At 45.1% G+C, this 15,971-nt stretch overlaps 1 protein-coding gene across 2 annotated transcripts in view; it reads left to right on the forward strand.

Moving 5' to 3' along the window:
* Positions 1 to 15,971, forward strand: part of LOC145361565 (guanylyl cyclase C-like) — a 126,698-nt gene that overhangs the window by 66,757 nt on the left and 43,970 nt on the right. For both annotated transcript variants that reach the window (XM_080217398.1, XM_080217397.1), the window contains exons 7-14: positions 1,985 to 2,099; positions 3,178 to 3,313; positions 4,258 to 4,343; positions 7,945 to 8,059; positions 10,550 to 10,634; positions 12,922 to 13,027; positions 14,027 to 14,089; positions 15,380 to 15,451. In XM_080217398.1, the coding sequence (XP_080073524.1) occupies positions 1,985 to 2,099; positions 3,178 to 3,313; positions 4,258 to 4,343; positions 7,945 to 8,059; positions 10,550 to 10,634; positions 12,922 to 13,027; positions 14,027 to 14,089; positions 15,380 to 15,451 (778 nt within the window). The remainder of the gene's footprint in view (positions 1 to 1,984; positions 2,100 to 3,177; positions 3,314 to 4,257; positions 4,344 to 7,944; positions 8,060 to 10,549; positions 10,635 to 12,921; positions 13,028 to 14,026; positions 14,090 to 15,379; positions 15,452 to 15,971) is intronic.

The following is a 15,971-nucleotide window of genomic DNA, read 5'->3' on the forward strand; positions in this document are numbered from 1 at the left end:
AATCACCTAACCAGCATGTCTTTGGACTGTGGGAGGAAACTGGAGTCCCCGGAGGAAACCCATGCAGACACGGAGAATGTGCAAACTCCACACAGACAGTGACCCAAGCCAGGAATCAAACCTGGGTCCCTGGCTCTGTGAGGCAGCAATGCTAACCACTGTGCCGCCCATATATCTGTAACCTCTTGTTCTAGATTGCCCCCCCAGGGGAGACATTTGATCTACATTTACTTTATCAATCCCTTTTAGTATTTTATGTTATATACCTTGATCAGATCCCATCTCATCTTTCTAAACTCCAGTGAGTATAAGCCCAACCTGTTTAACCTTTCCTCATACATCAACCCTTTTGTTCCCGGAATCAATCTGGTGAGCCTCCTCTGAACTGCCTCCAATGCCACCACATTCTTCCTCAAATAAGGAGACCAAAACTAGATACAGTTCTCCAGATGTGGTCTCACCAACAACTGATACAATTGCAACACGTCCCTACTTTTATATTCCAGTCCTTTTGCAATAAATGCTAATGTGCCATTTGCCTTTTTTATTAAATGCTGCACCTGCATACCAGCTCTCTGAGACTTATGAACAAAGACACCCAGATTCCTCTACCTGGACGCATTTTGAATCTGCTTTCCATTTAGATAATAATTTGCCTTTTTTTGGCCAAAATGAATAACCTCACGCTTATCCACATTAAACTCCATCTGCCAAATTTTGGCCCGTTCTCCTCGCCTATCTATACCTGCCCGTAGAATCTTTATCTCCTGTTCACTGACTGCTCTCTCACCTATTTTAGTCTCATCCACAAATTTTACAATGTTACACTCTGTTCCTGCTTGCGAATCATTTGTACAGATTGTAAACTGTTGAGGCCTGAGGACTGACTCCTGTGATACCCCACTATTTACAGTTCACCAGCCAGAAAAGGACCCATTTATTCCAACCCTCTGCTTTCTGTCAGTCGATCCAATCTAGTACTCCAGCCCCCAGACCCCTGCGATCTCACCTTCTGGGTCAGTTTTTTTTTATGCGACACCTTTCAAATGCCTTCTGGAATTCTAGATGTACCACGCCCATAGTTTCCCCATTACCCACCTTGCCGGTTATGTCTTCAAAGAGCTCATGCAACTTTGTCAAGCATTATTTACTCTTCATAAAACCATGCTGACAATGGTGGACTGAGCTTTGTCTTTCCAAATGCTCATTCATCTCCTCCCTAATGATTAATTCCAGCAACTTCCCCACCAGAGAGGTCAAACTAAATGGCCAATAGTTTCCTATTTTGTGCCCCTCTCCCTTTTTGAATAGGGGTGTCACATTTCCACTCCACCGGGATATTACCGGAAACGAAGGAATTTTGAAAAATCACAACTACTGCATCCACTATCTCTGCTGCCACCTCTTTTAATACCCTCGGGCCCAGGCTATCAGGCCCCAGAGACTTATCAGCCTTTAATACCATTAGTTTATTCAATACCTTGATGATGGTTATTGCACCAGTTTTTGAAAAATTGTCATTATTCTCTACCATGAAGACAGGCAAAATATTGGTTCAGTGCCTCCACCATTTCTGTGTTCCCCCTGGTTGAATTCCTGGATTTTCTGGATCAACCCCATAACCACTGCATCATCCTGGGAGTGCAGAGAACTGGATACTTTACTGCCCCTGTGCCTTTTTATTTTGGTCCAATGGTTTCCCTGGTAGTGAGGAAACATTTGGCTCCAAAGAGTGCCTTTTCCAGTAGAAAGCTGAAGTAGAATAGTTGGCCTGTAGTAAGGTGAGGGATATGAACCTACAACCTTACAGTTCCAGGCTACAATTTTGTCCTCCTCAAGGGTTTATGAACTGACTTACTCGGAAGGACCGGTGCCATTGCGGGGAAAGGGATGGTGGAGTGGATGGTGAGGTAGGGGTGGAATTGTGGTGAATGTAGCTGCCCGCTGTCTTTTTCACAGCTCTGTCCATTCCTCTTTCTGATAGTCACACCTACTCTCCAGAGGCAGATTCTGCAGATTACATGAAGCAAGTCTTGGTGGTGACCCTTCTGTCTCCAGTTTCCAATGAAACCTCACAAGAGGCCAACCATACCACAGCGGTAAGAAGTAAATCTTCCCAATATGTTCATAGATCAGGGCCAGGTCCAGTTCATTCCCCCTTGATGCAGATTGTTTAATTCTCAAGGGAAGAGCAACTTGAACCCAGGTGTGTTTTCCATAAAAGATTCCCTTCTATTCACCTTTATCATTCCCCTTCTGATCTTCCCATCCCCTCTTCAAACGGTTACTTGAATCTTGGCTAAAGAGCTAGCGTGAGAAGGATGGTTTCCTTTCCATGGGACACCAGCAGCAGTACTGGGACAGGAGAGAAGTTTAACAAGGGGAAAGACCTCATCTGATTTGGGATACATCCAATGTCTTCACAGAAAGACCGAGATGGTAAAGGCTTTAAACAATAAGATAGAAAGGTAAACAAATAGCTACACTAAAAACAGGAAAGGAACACCTAGGGAAGAATAAATGAAGTGAAGACTTCAGTGGAAAGGATTTCAGTGGGGAGAACTGCTGTTTCACAGTGCCAGAGACCTGGATTCAATTCCAGCCTCAGGTCACTGTATGTTCTCCCGCGTGCTCCTCCAGGTGCTTCGGCTTCCTCTCACAATCCAAAGATGTGTGGGTTGGGGGATTGGTCGTGCTAAATTGCCCCTTAGTGTGGGGGAACTAACGAGGGAAAATGCATAGGGAATAGAGCCTGGGTCAGATTGTGGTTGGTGCAGGCTCAGTGGGCCAGATGGCCTCCTCCTGCACTGTAGGATTGTATGATCTATGAAAGGGAATCAGGAAGTGAAGCTCCTACAACGTGGACAAAACTCCTTTCTAACCCAGTGGGTAAATTTTAAGGCTGATGCATTTGAAGGTGGCAGGGGCAGTGGGGTGGGGTGGAGGTTGGGGCAGGTGGCCAGCGCACTGCCTTCCCGCCCACCCTCAACCTGTCCCCCAATGTTATGGTAGGGTGGATGTACATGGACCTTGGATATTACTGGCGTGATGTATCACATTCCCTGTTGCAATGTTCTGCATCCGGTGCTAAGCTGCAATAGGCAACCTGGTAAAGACTCTAGCTAATATGATTTCCGATCAGCTGCTTAGTTAAAACTGAACTTCTGTGTGTTTCAGCTGTACAACGCCTATATGCAGGGTTATTATAACGCTGTTCTACTCTTCGGTACTGTTCTTGAAAACTTTCTGATGAGAAACCAGACCCCGACCCGAGCTGACTTCATTCAAAACTTTCGGAATATCTCCTTCGCAGGTAAGAGTAGATGCTGACAAACACTGTATGGGCTCACTGTGAAAGGATAAAGGATGGAGGGAAGGAGAGAATGAGGATAGAGGCTGGGGATTCGGAGAAAGTATAGAGGAGAATGGATGGAGGGAGAGTAGACGCACAAGAGGGCAAGTCAAGCTGGGGTGAAAGCTAATGGCTCAGGAAAATGGAGCAGGTATGAAGGAGGAGTGTTTGGGTGGATGAGGGGGACAAAGAACGGTGAGTGGGGATATACAGAAAGTGAGAGGAATGAGCCTGAGGTCACAAAAGAGAAAATGATGACCAAGTCAGGGGTAAGTTTTTCACTCAGAGGGTGAGTGGAATCGGCTGCTGTTGGTGGTGGAGGCAAATTCGTCGGGGTCTTTAAAGAGACTTCTGGATGAGTACATGGGATTTAATGGGATTGAGGGTTATAGATAGGCCTGGTAGGTAGGGATATGATCGGCACAAGTTGTGGGCCGAAGGGCCTGTTTGTGTTGTAATGTTCCATGTTCTATGAAGTAAGTTCCGGGGAGGCTGTGGTGTGGGAGTGTTGCCACTGGACTAGTAATCCAGCAACCCAGGTGATACTCTGGGAACTTGGGTTTGAATGCTACCACAGCAAATGATGAAATTTTAATTCAATAAAAATCTGGAATTAAAAGTCTAATGATGAGTGTGAAACCATTGTTGATTGTCATAAAAGCCCATCTGGTTCACCAATGCCCCTTGAGGGAAGGAAATCTGTCATCCTCACCTGGTCTGGCCACATGTGACCCTGGACACTTAGCAATGTGGTTGACTCTTAACTGCACTCAAAAACAGCCTAGCAAACCATTCAGTTCAAGGGTAATTATGGATGGGCAACAGATGCTGACCCAGTCAGAGATCCGCCTCCCATGAAAGAATTTTTAAAAATGAATTGAAAACCCTCCCTGTTTTGATTACAGGAGATCTGGGCACAATACATCTGGATGAGTTCGGAGACCGAGATCTTAATCTAACTGTTCTGTACACCACGACTAGTTCAACAAAGGTAGGTTTTTACCCAGGCTGATTGCGTATTCCATGTGTAATCTTGTGGTACCATGGAAATGAATAGCAATATCCCAATATACCAGGACCCTCCCCCAATGAACACACATCAGAACTCTCACAATAAGCACATCACAACCTTACCCATCACACACACTAGAATCCTACTCTAGTAAGTACATACCTGACTCTTTATCCATCAAACCAGCCAGGCCCCACCCCTTTACACCAAACTGACATTGCTCCCTTCCCTATTCTGACATTGGACTGACTTTACAGATTCCTGCCCTTCTCCCCATTAGGCTCCTCCCAACAGACCCTGCCCCACTGATTCAGACACATCCCTCTCTGATCACCACTAGCTTCGCTAGTGGCGCCAGCGATGGGTTGGCAAACAAGTACCCCTGGGCTGTTACCAAATGGCCGTGACAATGGCTGGAGAGAGCAGTTTGACAATCTCAGCGGCAGGAGTCAAGAGAAATTGCAGGAGAATGATGGAAGATGTTTTAAGAGGATCATATTGTGCAGCAAGTGGTCATTTGGCCCATCGCACTTGTGTCAGTCTCTGCAGAAGCTATCCGTTATAATCCTGCAGTTTATGAAGGATTTACTCAATTCCCTTTTGAAGGCTACCACTGAATTTGTTTCCAGCACCCCTTCAGCATGTGTGATCCAGATCATATCGAGGAACCTGTTTCTCCTTTTCTGCTATATCTAATCCCTTTATCATTGGCAGCATGGTGGCACTGTGGTTAGCACTGCTGCCTCAGTGCCAGGGACCCAAGTTTGAATCCCAGCTTGAGTCACTATCTGTGCAGAGTCTGCACCTTCTCCCCATGTCTGCGTGGGTTTCCTCTGGGTGCTCTGGTGTCCTCCCACAGTTCGAAAGACGTGCTGGTTAGGTGCATTGGCCATACTAAGTTCTCCCTCTGTGTATTCGAACAGGCGCCGCGGACTGTGGTGACTCGGGGATTTTCACAGTAACTTCATTGCAGTGTTAATTTGAGTCTGTTTGTGACTAATAAATAAACTTTAAGCATTTTGAATATCTTTATTAAATTTCCTCTTACCCAATTCTATTTTAAATAAGAACAGAAGGACATTTATTCAGCCTCTCGAGCCTATTTTGTTATTCAGTTAGACCATGAGTATAATGCCATGGTTGTGTGACAAAAATCTTAACAAACTCAATTCTGAGATTTTCAATTAACTCCCAATTGACCTCCAGCTTCAACAGCTTTTGGGGCTGGGGAGGGAGAGGGTTGAAGATTTCACTACTCTTTATGTGAAGAAGTACTTCCTGACATTACGCTTCCTTGATCTGGACTCCTGCACCAGAGAAGCTAGTTTCTCTTTATCTACCCTATCCATTCCATATGATTATAAGACATAGGAGCAGAATTAAGCCACTCGGCCCATTGAGTCTGCTCTGCCATTCAACCATGGCTGATATTTTTCTCATCCTCATTCTCCTGCCTTTTCCCCATTACCCTGATCCCCTTATTAATCAAGAACCTATCCATCTCTGTCTTAAAGACACTCAATGTCCTGGCCTCCACAACCTTCTGCTGCAAAGATTTCCGCAGATTCACCACTCTCTGGCTGAAAAAAATTCCTCCTCATCTCAGTTTTAAAGCTTCATCCCTTTAGCCTGAGGTTGTGCCTTCTGATTTTCTGGTTCTAGTTTGTCCTACTAGTGGAAACATACTCTCCATGTCTGCTCTATCCAGGCCTCGCAGTATCCTGTAAGTTTCGATAAGATTCCTCCTCATCCTTAAACTGTTACAAATACAGACCCAAAGTCCTCAACCGTTCCTCATGTGACAAGCTCTTCATTCTAGGGATTATTCTTGTGAACCTCCTTTGGATCCTTTTCAAGGCCAGGACATCTTTCCTTCAATATGGGGCCCAAAACTGCTCACGATTCCTTTGATCACCTTCAGTACCTCAATAGGATGACCCTTAACTTTCTCTACTTAAGGAAGTTCAAGTCCAAGGCTACGTCTTCTGGTCATGCCCGCTGCTGGAATCATCACAGGTGGGATGAAAAGTTTGAAGGGCCAAGGAAAGGTCTGGTGACCTCGGGGATCATTTCCAGCATGTGTGCATGAAAATCCTTCCCCCATCTCTGCAATTTTCCCTCACAATTTAACCCCTTTGACCCCCATATTATTTATGTGATAAGCCTGGAGGGGTTGAGATTGTAGTCTCGGTTTTTTTCAGTCTCTCCTGTCAGACAATAAGGATTAGCGAGTCGGTTAGCTCAGTGCCTGGATGGCTGGTTTGTGATGCAGAGCGATACTAACAGCGCAGGTTCAATTCCCGTACCAGCTGAGATTATTCATCAAGGCCCCACCTTCTCAAGCTTGCCGCTCACCTGAGGTGTGGTGACCCTCAGATTGAAGCACCACCAGTCAGCTCTCCCCCTCAAAAGGGGCAACCTATGGTCATCTGGAATTATGGCATCTTTACCTCAGTGGACAGCACAGTGGCACAATGGTTAGCATTGCTGCCTCACATCACCAGGGGCCCAGGTTTGAACCCGGCCTTGGGTGACTGTTTTGTGGAGTTTGTGTGGATTTCCTCCAGATGCTTCAGTTTCCTCCTTCAATCCAAAGATGTGCAAGTTAGGTGGATTGGCCATGGTCAATGGGGTAACGGGAATAGGGCGCAGGAGAGGGTCTGGATGAGATGCTGTTTTGGAGAGTTGGTGTAGGCTTGATGGGCTGAATGGCCTCTTCTGCACTGTAGGGATTCTATGGAAACTAGGATTACTATCCTGGCTTCTCCATTCTCTCCACATTATTGGAGTCCATCGCCTCTGGTACCATTTGAGTAAAGCCCTCTCCAAGGTCTTCACATCTTTTCTAAACTGAATGGGGCAGAATATCCTAACTGAGATCACAGAATCACACAGCACAGAAGAGGCCTTTTGGCCCATCAAGTCTGGACTGACAGATTAGAAATACCTGAACTCCCACCTAATCCCATCTGCCAACACTTGACCCATAGTCCTGACGTGCCCAGTGCTTATCTAGATACTTTTTAAAGGATATGAGGCAACTTACCTCCACCACCCTCCCAGGCAGCGCATTCACCATCACCACCCTCTGGGTTAAAAGGTTTTTCCTCACATTCCCTCCCCCAAATCTCCTGCCCCTCATCTTAAACCTACGTCCCCTCGTGACTGACCCTTCAACTAAGGGGAACAGCTGCTCCTTAACAACTCTGTCCCTGTCCATGTCGTTACAGTATTCAGCATAATTCAACATAATTCCTTGTTTTCATACTCTCTACTCATTTATAAAGCCAGGACCCTGGGTACTCTTTTTTAACCAGTCTTTTTAAATTGTTCTGCCATCTTTAAATGTTTGTGGATGTGAACTGTCAGACCATTGTCTCTGGACACCCCCCCCCCCACCCCATCAAAATTGTATTGAAAAATGTGTTGATATCACCTCCTTGTTCTTCATTCCAGATTGCATCACCTCTCAGTTCTCTCTCTGTGTTGAATTTTAGTTGCCACATGTCTGTCTGTTCACAGTCTGTCTTTGTCCCCCTGACATCTGACTATCCTCACTGCATTCTCCTTGTTATTCCAGTACAGAATATTGTTACACTTTAACACCTCGACTAACACTACCCACATCGTTGACCACAATCCTAAGTTTGTGTGGAGCCACGGCCTGCCCAGAAGTGAACCTGAATCCGGATCAAGTAAGTCCTAGCCGAGCCTGGGGCTGCTAGGCCACAGCCAGCCTGATCATCTACTACTGGTGGAGGTTGATGATAGCAATGGTACTCAGAGATAGGGCGGTACAGTGGCATAGTGGTTAGCACAGCTGCCTCACAGTGCTGAGAGCCCAGGTGCAATTCTTGGCTTGGGTCACTGTCTATGTGGACTCTGCATGTTCTCCCGTGTCTGCGTAGGTTTCCTCCAAGTGGTCCGGTTTCCTTCCACAGTCTGAAAGACATATTGATTAGGCGCATTGGCTATGCTAAATTGTCCTTCCATGTACCTGAACAGGTGCCGGAGTGTGGCAACGAGAGGATTTTCACAGTCGCTTCATTGCAGTGTTAATGTAAGCCTACTTGTGACGCTAATAAATTTAAAAAAAGGTATTGGGGGGAACTCGCACTCACTGCATAGTCAGCTATCGAAAGGATGTCAAGTCCCTTGAGTGATTGCGCAAGGTATTTACCGGGGCGGGGGCGGGGGGTAGATGAAGGACTTTTGTTGTTCGGAGGAGCTGGGATTGGTCTCAGGATGTTAAGAGGTGTTCCAAATTCTAAAAGGTGGAGTGAATGGGGAAGAACTATTTTCAGTGGCCAGTGAGTTATTTATCAGTCACAAGTAATGCTTACATTAACACTGCAATTAAGTTACTGTGAAACTCCCCTAATCGCCATACTCTGGTGCCCATTCGGGCCAATGCGTCTAACTAGCACGTCTTTCAGACTGTGGGAGGAAACTGGAGCACCCAGAAGGTGCTAGGGGGAATACATAACCCAAAAGTCCACAGGTTCTTGGACATTTTTATTTTAATTCTTTACTCCTGAGGGTAATCAGAGGTGAAATCAGTCAAGAATTTAAAGCTTCAAATCGAATCCAGTTGCTTTCATAAATATTAAAGTTAGACATTCACGAAACCTTAATTAAAAGCACAACCTGAAACGCAGAATGGTTAATCCTCCTGCATCAGGAAACTATGGTTAATAATCCAAACTCCAGCCTTTCCATGAACTGTATTCTCTTCAGTTTAGAATGGCTAATTTTTATCCCATTAGAAGTTTGTGAATCATTGCTGGGGCAGCTGGTGGCACCATTTGGAAGAGGTAATACAATTCTATATTTGCACCCTTGCTGTTTATGTATTATCATGTAGTTCTACATTTATGGGGTGGCACAGTGGCTAGCATGGTTAGCATTGCTACATCACAGTGCCAGGGACCAGGGTTCGATTCCCAGCTTGGGTCATTGTGCAGAGTCTGCACTGTCTCCCCTTGTCTGCGTGTGTTTCCTCCGGGTGCTCCAGTTTCCTCCCACACTCCTAAGACATGTTGGTTAGGTGCGTTGGCCATGCTAAATCCTCCCTCGGTGTACCCACACAGACACCGGAGTGTGGTGAGCACAGAATTTTCACAGTAACTTCATTGCAATGTGAATGTAAGCCTACTTGTGACTAATAAATAAACTTTCCTTTATCCAACCAGAGAAGCCCTGTTACAGCTACAGAACTCAAAATGGTAGTCTGACTGGTCCATGTGTAACCCTCCATTTCTCACTTATTTAATCTAGAGTTGCCAATCATCCAGGATAGAGTCATAGAGGCATACAGCACAGAAAAGGCCTTTCAGCCCATCAAGTCTACACCGACAATAACTACCAGTAAAAATACACTTATCCTATTTTCCTGCACTTATCCCATATCCTTGAATGTTATGATATTTCAAGAGCTCACCCAAATATTTTTTCAAAGTTGTAAATTTTCTGGCCTCCACTACATTTTTAGGCAGCGCATTCCAGGTTCCCACCACCCTCTGAGTGAAAATGTTTGACCTCAAATCCCCTCTGAATCTCCTGCCCCTCACCCTAAAACTATGCCTCCTTGTGATTGACCCCTCAGCCAAGGGGAACAGCTGCTCCCTACTCTACCTGTCCATATCCCTCTTAATCTTGTACACCGCAGTCATGTGCCCTTCAGCCTCCTCTGCTTCAGAGAAAACAATCCAAGCCTATCCAGACTCTTCTTGTAGTTCAAATGCTCCATCACAGGCAACATCCTGGTGATTCTCCTCTGTATCGTCTCCAGTGTGATCACCTCCAGGATTGTCCTGGAGTCTCCAGGGATTGAAGATCCATTTTCAGATCCATTTGCAAGCAACATCTGAGACAACAGGGACACTTAAAACAAAAGATCATTTTTCTTTGAATTATTCATTCTGAAAATATTGGAGCTGGTTGGTTAATAAAAATCATGTTGAATCCAATCTGAAGAATCTATTTGCCTTCCAATTGGCCATAGGACTGCAGTACGACTGGACAGTGGACCAATGGAGGGAGTGTGGGGATGGAATAGTTTGAAGCTGGAGATCATGCAATGAAACATCCAAGAATACAAGCAACCAGATTAGTGGAACTTGCTGAATGTAATGTGGACACTTGATCCCTGGATTCTCTTTAACACCCTGTATTTTACCCCACAGCAAATACTCCGTTGCTGAAGTTTGCGGTGGGAGGTCTGACTGTCATTGTTGTGGTGGTTATGATGATTGCGTTGATTGTATTGCGGTGAGTAGCAGAGGTTGTACCTAATGAAGAACAGAAGTGAGCAAACTGCCTCCTGCGGGAACCTAGGTGTGACGGCAGACAACAGAAGTTAAACTTCCACCGAACATTGGCTAGGTCACCATGTAGAGATTATACTGAGAGCTAGTTAAACATCTAATCTAATCCTATCAGCATCACCTTCTATTCCTTTCTCCCTCATGTACTTATCCATCTTCCTGTTAAATACATCAGTGATAGTCTATGTGGCAGTAAGTTACACATGCTCACTATTGCATGTGTAACTTACTGCCACATAGACTATCACTGATATATTTAACAGGAAGATGGATAAGGAAATTTTGCTATTTATTAATAACTATCTTATATTTACGTGGAGGTCTTGGGGCACAGTGGGTAGCGGCCCTGTCACTGAGCCAGAAACTCCAGGTTTGAGCTCCACCCCCAGACCTGATGGCCAAGGAAGGTACGTTTATAATGTATCCAATATGTTGAGTATCAACCTGCAAAATCCTTCCAACACGCTATTGACAGGTGGTAAGTGCGGGAGAGACTCCTGGTCTGCCACACTTGATGCAGAGTAGCCTCCTGTCAACTATAAGACTTTGGCAACAGGCTCGCAATCTGTTAAAGGTAAAACTTATCATAGAATAGAATCCCTACAGTTCAGAAGGAGGCCATTCGGCCCATTGAGTCTGCACCAACTCTCTGACAGTGTATATTAGTCAGGCCTACTTCCCCGCCCTATCCCAATAACCCCACACATTTACCATGACTAATTCATCTAATTGCAACGGAAACAAATGAAAACCTGCCAAACTCCACACAGAAGATGTTTGTGTCACTTGTGTCACTACTTTTAGGGAGAGCCTTGGGTTTGGCCGAATCACTGGAAAAACATCACACGTGGAGCTGGAATTAATGGGTGCTGCCTTTCCCACTGCACACCCCACTTCCCACCATGTGGCTAAAGTATTGGGAGGGGGATGGAGCAAAGGGAAGAAAAGGCTGTGGAAGTCCCAGGGGTGGGGGAGGTGGTTAAGGAGAGAGCCAACTGCCTGCCATCAGCCTGGGCAAGGAAAGCAGCTGGGCTGGCTGCTTGGTATGGGCCTCACCCATTGCTGATTTAATCCCAGTGCCAGCAGGAAGTGGGCATTAATTGGCCACTGAAGGGCCTCAGTTGGCCCCTGGAACAGTGCTGCTGCATGCCCACTCATCACTGGTAAAATTTCAATGTGGGCAGGGGCAGGTCGGTAGATCGTGGGCGTACACCCCTTCGCTTTTAAATCTGCGGCTGAGTGTATGCCCATTGGACAAGGTGCTATTTGTGACAGCCTTAGTTACTCACTCATCCCCTTAAACTCTGTCTTTTTAGAACCTTTAGTTACATTTTCTCCTGGCCTAGTGCAATATTTATTCAAATTCTCCCCAAATTGTATTGAACGCTGTCCTCCTGATGATTTTTATTTAGTTTCTGCTACAGGATGGTATATATCTCCAAACAGATACCTACACTATATTTAATATGAACATGTTCAGTTTGGGACAGCACGGTGGCACAATGGTTAGCCTCACAGCACCAGGGATCCAGGTTTGATTCCAGTCTTGGGTCACTGTCTGTGTGGAGTTTTCACGTTCTCCCCTGTCTGCGTGGGTTTCCTCCGAGTGCTCCGGTTTTCTCCCACTCCCTAAAGATGTGTGGGTTAGGTTGATTGGCCATGATAAATAACCCCTTAGTGTCCCAAGCTGTGTAGGTTAGGGGGATTAGCAGGATAAACAGGTGGGGTTATGAGGATAGGGGTCTGGGTAAGATGCTCCTTCAGAAAGCTGGTGGAAACCGAATGGCAGCCTTTTGCACAGTAGTGACTCTGTGATTAAATGATGGTTCAGCTGCTGCTGTTAGTTCAGTTATTGCCTCTGTGCCTGTTGTTTTGCAGCCTCCTGGTGTAGTTACAGCTGCATTTTAAATTATTTAATAATTAATATGGATGCCAAAGGGGTTAGCACTTCTGCCTCTCAGCACCAGGACCCGGGTTCGATAGGGGGGAGGGGGTGTCACGGCCTGTATGGAGTCTACACGTTCTCCCTAAGTTTGTGTAGGTTTCCTCCGGGTGTTCCCATTTCCTCCCACGTTCTGAAAGACGTGCTGGTTAGGGTGCATTGACTCGAACAGGTGCCAGAGCGTGGCGACTAGGGGAATTTCACAGTAACTTCATTGCACTGTTAATGTAAGCCTTACTTGTGACTAATAAATAAATTTTATTTAATTTACCAAATGTTACACCATCAGAAAGTACAAGAAGGAACGAAGAATGTGTTTAAAGAAATGGTCACACATTTCCAGCGACAAAATCATTCCTCTGGAGGGTGATGAGAAGAACAGCATCAACCTGAAGGTAAATCTACTCAGAAAGCACAAATGGAGGCTGCTACAAACTTATACAGGATGTGTGTGTTTCACTTAGTCTCCCAGGCAGCATCGATAGTTAGGCACAAGAGTTGATCTAAGGTGCATGTTGTTTTTATTTATTCTTTCATGAAAAGCGGTGTTGCCCATCCCTAATTGCCCTTGAACAGAGTAGCTCGCTGGGCCATTTCAGAGAGCAGTTAAAAGACAATCGGTTTGTGCTGTAGTTTTTCTATGATTCTTGAAAGTGTGGCAGTTAGAACTGAGACTAAAATTTTATAAATGCTCAACAAAATATTTCCCACTTTTGTTTTCAATATCTTCATTTCAACATGATATCGACATGAATTTCCACACTCTACCATGGGCGGCACGGTCGCACAGTAGTTAGTGCTGATGCTTCACAGCTCCAGGGACCTGAGTTCGATTCCTGGCTCGGGTCACTGCCTGTGTGGAGTTTGCACATTCTCCTCGTGTCTGCACATTCTCCTCGTGTCTGCATGGGTTTCCTCTGGGTGCTCCGGTTTCCTCCCACAGTCCAAAGATGTGTGGGTTAGGTTGATTGGCCATGCTAAAATAAAATTGCCCCTTAGTGTCCTGAGATGCGTAGGTTAGAGGGATTAGTGAGGAAATATGTACGGATATGGAGGTAGGGCTTGGATGGGATTGTGGTCAGTACAGATTTGATGGGCCAAATGGCCTCTTTCTGTAGGGTTTCTATGATTTATGAAGCACAACATCACGTAGGTTTTGCTAACCACACTCACAGCATATCTTGCCTCATTCAGTGATCTGTGTATGTGCATCCCTGCTCCCTGTGTTCCTGCAAACAAAGAACCATGCCATTGGCCTGAATTTTCTTCCTCAAGGTGGATAGTGGGAGTCGGAAAAATTCTCAGCTGAGAGTGATACCAATACGTGGCAAGTTATAAAGCCATAGACTCTCTCACAATATGTGTGACTAATCCACTCTATCTTGTATTTCAAGATCGAAGAGGACAAGAGAAAAGAAAGCCTTGTGCCTTTATGGAGAGCAAAATATGACAAAAAGGTATTATGGCTTGGTTTTAAAATTCTCATCCTTGTTTTCAAATCCATCTATGGCTTTCTCCCTCCTTACACTTTTCCAGCTTTACAATCCTGCAAGATACCAACATGAATTTCCATCACTCTGCCGTTGGAATCTGTGCCTTTGGCAGCCAAAGCTTGAAGTGCTGAAATTCCCTCCTGAAATCTCTCAGCACTATTTTTTAACGTCAGTCACTTCCTTTAAAACCTGCCTGTATGAGCAAAGCTTTGACGCTTGTTCTCGGCTCTGGAGTCACTTGTAGGCCAGACTGGGTAAGGACGGCAGATTTCCTTCCCTAAAGGACATTAGTGAACCAGATGGGTTGTTTGTTCCGATAATCAACAATGGTTTGATAGTCATCAGTAGATTCTCAATTCCAGATATTTTTTATTGAATTCAAATTCCACCATCTGTCATGGCGGGATTCGAACCAGGGCCCCCAGAACATTAGCTAAATTTATGGATTAATAGTCTAACAATAATACCACTAGGCCATTGCCTCCCCTCCCATTCCCTAAAGAGCATTAATGAACCAGATGAATTTTTACAATCAATGAACAATAATTTAATAGTTGCCAATATTGACACTGGCTTTTGGTTCCAGATTTTTTTTTATGTCATTGGATTTTAAATTCACCAGCTACCATGCTGGGGGGGATTTGAACTTGTATCCCCAGTGCAGTAACATGGGTCTCTGGTGACATTGCCACTATGCCACCATCTCTCCTCCAAAAGTGAGAGCCTGTGCTCACCTTGGGATACTTCATTCCATTCAAGATGGTATATAAATGCAAATTGTTGCTTGTTAACCAATTCCAAAAATTACAAATGTAAAATGTACAGTATAAATGTGCTCAATATTGAAATAACTCCTCCCAGACTAGTGTCCCTTCACTAAATTTAGATTTTACGTAGCCAGCAACGCTCAAAACAGGTCCTTCCTCATACAGAGTATAAACCTAGAGTGCCAATAACCCTGACACTCCACATTACATACAGAAGCAAGCTTCCCTGTTTGGACAAGCCTACTGCCTTAATCTGGCAGCTCATATTCTAAGAGGTCCACATCATGGGCCTCACTAAGGTCATTACAAATATTATTGCCCACTGCCCAATAACCACGTAATGAGCCTGCTGCCACCTTGGATAGCATGTACCAGGTTGCTTCCTCAGTGTAGGTATAAAACATTCCTCGCAAGAATATCTGGCTTGCAAACCTGAAATCCAGGTTGACAGAGGATCGGGAGTGAAATCTTCTATCCCCTCTTTCAGATTGTTGTCTTGAAGAAGCTGAAACACCAGGATGGCAACTTCACTGTGAGGCAAAAGATCGAACTCAACAAGGTAAACCTCACCCAATGTTTGTCCCAGTTCTCAGTGCACTGGGCATCATTTGTAACACATGTACAGAAAGAAAGATTTGTAAATCTAGAGACTCTTTCACGATGCATTTTAAGGTGTTTTACAGCCAATTTCAATACGTTTTCAAATGTAAGCATTAATATATTGATGGAAATGCAGCAATCAATTTCATAGAATCATAGAATCCTCCAATGCAGAAGGAGGCCATTCGGCCCATCAAATCTGCACCAACCACAATCCCACCCAGGCTCTATCCCCATAACCCCATGCGTTTACCCTGTCTAGTCCCCCTGACACTAAGGGGTAATTTAGCATGGCCAATCCAATTAACCTCACATCTTTGGACTGTGGGGGGAAACTGGAGCACCCGGAGGAAACCCACACAGACACAGGGAGGATGTGCAGACTTCACACAGACAATGACCCAAGCCAAGAATTGAACCTGGGTACCTGGCGCTGTGAGGCAGCAGTGCTAACCACTGTGCCACCATGCCACACAGAG

Source organism: Carcharhinus amblyrhynchos, chromosome 35 (genome assembly GCF_965287045.1).
Source record: "Carcharhinus amblyrhynchos chromosome 35, sCarAmb.v2.hapA, whole genome shotgun sequence".
Classification (NCBI taxonomy): domain Eukaryota; kingdom Metazoa; phylum Chordata; class Chondrichthyes; order Carcharhiniformes; family Carcharhinidae; genus Carcharhinus; species Carcharhinus amblyrhynchos.